We start from the raw sequence: 4,401 nt of genomic DNA, 5'->3' as shown, positions 1-4,401 counted from the left end.
ATGTAGAGCTCCTCGATGTCGGTCATGTCGGCGATGCTTGCGAAGCCATAGTCGTTGTCGAGCTCCTCGATGTCAGTCATGTCTATGATGCTTGCGGAGCCATAGTCGGTGTCGAGCTCCATATGTTCCTCCACATCCGTGGTGCTTGCGGAGGTATCCTCCTCGAAGTGCTCCATGTAGTCCTCCGTATCCTCTTCTTCGTTATCCATGTTAGCACGACAAGAGCTATGTGGTGGATGTTAGTGGAAGAACACTACCTTGCAACCCCTACCGTGGTGTTGTCGATGGCACGCGTGAAAAATGGCTTGCTCTCGATTGAGCTCCGGCCCGACACTATAGCTTCCAGCTCTGCTCTGAGTCCTCGTAGGCGTTTTGGTTGAGCCCGTTGGTCGCGCTTCCGGTTGTAGCTTCTTTGGTAGTTCGTGTGGGTGTGTGGTCTAGATCTGTAAGCTGGGTTCAGCAATTTGTATAGTTTTCGTCCTTGGTGGCTTTGTTAATTCAAAGTTGGGCACTTGTGCCTTTTATCTAAAAAAAAACAATGTGGGTGGGAGTGGCTGAGCTCCAACCAGTTGGAGTTTTACATAGAAACACCTAGAGTTTAGGCGTGAGACGGGTGGCCCTGCGGGAAGCGGGAGAGCGTGGCGACCCCTTGGCAGTCCTACCTTAGCACTGCTCAGTCAACGCCCGTATAGCGTGCGCCTCGCCAGGTACAACTCCAGCTTCTCCAGCCCGTCCAGGCCGAAGATTCTGGACTCAGTTCACGTGGGGTGGTCATCAAGCATCGTGGTGATCGAGGACGGCCAGGTCATGGGCACGGCGAGCGGACGCAATAAGTTAGCCAATTTGTACTGATCCTTGTCGTTCTCTCCCCGTTATTCTGTTACGTCCTCACTCGAGATTCATACCCAGAAATCACGAATTCAGAAGTACAACGGGATTTAGGATACAATTTGGGAAGTTCTCTCTACTTGTGTGTTCATTGTTCATTCGACGCCACTGGAGTCGATCCCCTTTTATTCCTTCCTTTCTTTCTTCGACCAGTGATGTTGTCTTGGGTCGCAAGTTGGGCCTGGGCCAACTTGCGCTTGAGCCACCTCTTCTTCTTCTTGTCACCGGGCTTGGGCCCAGATGTGACATGCCCCACTCCTTGCGAACTGGCTTGCCCCTAAGCCAGTGCTTCAGGGAACCAGGCGTGGAGCGCGAAGGCGTCCTCCCAGCTCGTCGTTGGAGGAATGGTTGTATCCCATGCCACTTGAATTTGTTGCACCGCCACACCACCGCGTTGGATGCAGCGCGACGCCGTGATCCCCACTGGTTGTACCCCTGAGACAGAGTCAAGAACTGTAAGGGCAGCCAAATCACTAACCTGGATGTGCGTAGGCAGATGTGGCTTCAACTGCGACACATGCACCACATTGTGGATATGGCTGCCTTCTGGGAGAGCGAGCTGGTATGCCACAACGCCCACCCGGCAAGTGACCATATATGGCCCGTAGAACTTGAAACTGAGCTTCTGTGTGCTCCTGCAAGCAATGGACGTTTGCACATACGGCTGGAGTCACAGATAGACCCAGTCTCCTTCCTTGAAGGAGCACTCGCTGCGGTGCTTATCCGCCTGCTTGCGCATGCGCTCCTGGGCACGCAATAATTGTTGTTGCAAGAGGATCATGGTGGTTTCCCGGTCCCTAATCAGCTTGTCCAGTTCTGGAGTAGCAGCAGTAGTGTCTTCTGGTACCCCGAAATTTTTCGGCACATGCCCATACAAGATTTCAAATGGAGACTTCTGCAGAGCGGAATGGTAGGAAGTGTTGTACCAGTATTCCGCCAAGGGAAGCCACTTCGCCCACTGAGCAAGGGCGACATGTGTTGAGCAGCGTAAGAATGCTTCAAGACACTGGTTAAGGCGCTCTGTCTGACGTCGGTCTGGGGGTGATAAGTGGAACTCATCATGAATTGTGTGTTTGTCAAATGGAACAATTCCTGCCAGAGAGTACCGGTGAATACCTCATCTCTATCCGAGATGATGCACTGCGGTAGCCCATGCAGTTTATAGATGCCATCCAGAAACACCTTAGCAACCTGGGTGGCAGTGAAAGGGTGTTTCAAAGGAAGGAAATGCCCGTATTTTGTCAACTTGACAATCACCACCATAATAACGTCATACCCTCGTGATTTGGGAAAACCTTCAACGAAGTCAAGACTAATTGTGTGCCATGGAAAAGGTGGGATTGGCAATGGCTGCAATAGACCTGGTGTTTTGATGTGTTCTGATTTTTCTTGCTGACAGGTCACACACGTACTAACGAAGGCTTGCACAGTTTGTTTCATTTTCGTCCGTGCGAACATGCGCTTGATTCGCTGGTAAGTGTCCAGCACCCCAGAGTGTCCTCCAATGCCACTTGCGTGCAAGTCTTGAATTATGTGCTGTTGTGTAGTGATATTGTTTCCCACCCAGATTCGCACATGGAAGCGAATGATACCCTGCTCCAAAGAATAGCCCTGATCATTGGTTACTGACAGACTCAATTCTGCCCACAGTTTCTTCGCTTCTGGATCTTCATCGTACCCATCCATCAACACTTGTATCCAGGTTGGTTCCACTGTTGATATCGCCATGAATTCACTGTGATGCTGGCGCCGGGACAGAGCATCAGCCGCAGCATTTGTAATGCCTTTCTTGTATTGAATTTTGTATTGTAGTCCCATAAGCTTCACAAAGGCCTTGTGATGAATGCCAGTGGTGAGATAAGAGGCTTTTTTGATGAACTCTTGTTGTTGGAAATACGGTCACCACTTGTCTACTGCCAACAGAATAGCGAGGCACTCCTTCTCATATGTGGACAATGCCTGGTTTTTGTTACAGAGGGCTTTGCTCATGTACGCGACGGGGTGATTGTGTTGCATCAAAACAGCACCAACCCCTGTCTGACAAGCATCAGTTTCCACCACAAATGGTTGAGTGAAATCTGGTACTGCGAGCATCGGGGCACAAACGAGAGCTTCCTGAAGGGTTTGGAATGCTGATGCTACTGTCGGTGTCCACTGGAACTGCACGCCTTTCTTAAAGAGATCTGTCAGTGGACGGCTAATCACTCCATCGCGTCGGATGAATTTGCGGTAGTACCCCGTGAGCCCAAGGAATCCTCGGAGCTCCTTCAGATTGCTAGGCATAGGACACTTTTTGACAGCATCCACTTTGGTTGGATCCGTAGCAACACCTTCGCCGCTGGCAATGTGTCCCAAGTATTCCAGCTTGGACTGCGCAAACAAGCACTTGGATTTCTTGATGAAGAGTTTGTTATCGCGAAGAATAGTTAACACCTTGTGCAATAGGGCAGCATGCTCTTCCAGTGTTGATGTATACACTAGGATGTCGTCCATGAAGACAAGCATCTTATCAAACAGCATGTTCATTACACTTTGGAATGTCGCTGGCGCGCCTGTCAAGCCGAATGGCATAACCATGAACTCGTAGAGGCCCTGGTGGGTGCGGAAGGCTGTTTTTGGTTCCTCTCCTTGCGCCATGCGAATCTGGTGATATCCTGAGCTCAAATCCAGTTTGCTAAACCATCGCGCTCACACCAATTCATCAAGGAGCTCATCGACAATTGGTACAGGGTGCTTGTTCTTGACGGTTAGGGAATTGAGCTGACGGTAGTCGACGTAGAGCCACCAGGTATCGTCCTTCTTGCGCACAAGCAGGACCGGCGACGCGAAATGGACTCGAGCTGCGGTGTATCGTGTCGTGCTTCAGCATTGCCTGCACCTGGAGCTCAATTTCTGTTTTCTGATGCGGTGCGTAGCGATAGGGGCGCACATTGACTGAATGCGCACCTGCGATGAGTGGAATTCTGTGATCGTACTCGCGATGTGGAGGCAATCGAACTGGCTCATTGAACAGCTCGTTGAATTCTTCAACTCTTCAAGGAGTGCTTGGATTGACACTGGAATTGTTTCCACCTGTTTCTCTGTCAGGCTGAACACCCCTGGTTCCTGGTGCACCGACTGTACCTGAATACAATCAGATATTGCTCCCCGCTTCAGCGATTCATGCAATTTGGCTGCGGACACCGGTCGACACGCGCCTGGTTGATCCGTGATGCCTTGGATCCTAATTCTGCGTTTCTTGTGTGTGAATTTCATCCAACGCTGCTTCCAATGAACCCACATTGGTCTATGGTCTTCAAGCCAATCCGCTCCCTGTATGATGTCATAGCAGGGTAGCGGTAGCACTTGGAAATCCTGTTGAAATGAATGACCCTGACACAGCCAAGTCAGCATAGGTATCTTTTTATCACTTGTCAGCGGGGCGCCATTCGCAGCAACAAAGCGGGCTGGTGCTGTAGATTTAGTCTCACTGTTCAACAGTGTGGCCAACTTATCGCCAATGAAGGAAGCGTT

At 50.6% G+C, this 4,401-nt stretch overlaps 2 protein-coding genes across 2 annotated transcripts; both read right to left on the bottom strand.

Moving 5' to 3' along the window:
- Positions 1 to 1,165: 1,165 nt before the first annotated feature.
- On the bottom strand, positions 1,166 to 2,616 carry LOC127303793 (uncharacterized). The gene is made up of 4 exons (XM_051334493.1): positions 2,301 to 2,616; positions 2,005 to 2,183; positions 1,563 to 1,783; positions 1,166 to 1,523 (listed from the first exon to the last, which is right to left on the bottom strand). The coding sequence occupies exons 1-4, from the start codon at positions 2,614 to 2,616 to the stop codon at positions 1,166 to 1,168; spliced, it is 1,074 nt and encodes a 357-aa protein (XP_051190453.1).
- A 171-nt stretch (positions 2,617 to 2,787) lies between these two features.
- Positions 2,788 to 3,525, bottom strand: LOC139831665 (uncharacterized mitochondrial protein AtMg00860-like). The gene has a single exon (XM_071820979.1). The coding sequence runs from the start codon at positions 3,523 to 3,525 to the stop codon at positions 2,788 to 2,790; it is 738 nt and encodes a 245-aa protein (XP_071677080.1).
- Positions 3,526 to 4,401: the final 876 nt, after the last annotated feature.

The sequence above is a fragment of the Lolium perenne genome, chromosome 5 (assembly GCF_019359855.2).
Source record: "Lolium perenne isolate Kyuss_39 chromosome 5, Kyuss_2.0, whole genome shotgun sequence".
Lineage (NCBI taxonomy): Eukaryota > Viridiplantae > Streptophyta > Magnoliopsida > Poales > Poaceae > Lolium > Lolium perenne.
This window is presented reverse-complemented; position numbering and strand designations above follow the sequence as displayed.

Excerpts from the sequence above, each read along its gene's own strand:
- LOC139831665 (XM_071820979.1), bottom strand. The coding sequence starts at position 3,525 with ATGGCGCAAGGAGAGGAACCAAAAACAGCCTTCCGCACCCACCAGGGC.
- LOC127303793 (XM_051334493.1), bottom strand. The coding sequence starts at position 2,616 with ATGGCGATATCAACAGTGGAACCAACCTGGATACAAGTGTTGATGGAT. Across the intron at positions 2,184-2,300 it reads AACTGTGCAAGCCTTCGTTA|GTTTTCCCAAATCACGAGGG; the intron begins GTACGTGTGTGA and ends ACTTCGTTGAAG. Across the intron at positions 1,524-1,562 it reads GAAGGAGACTGGGTCTATCT|GAGCACACAGAAGCTCAGTT; the intron begins GTGACTCCAGCC and ends CATTGCTTGCAG.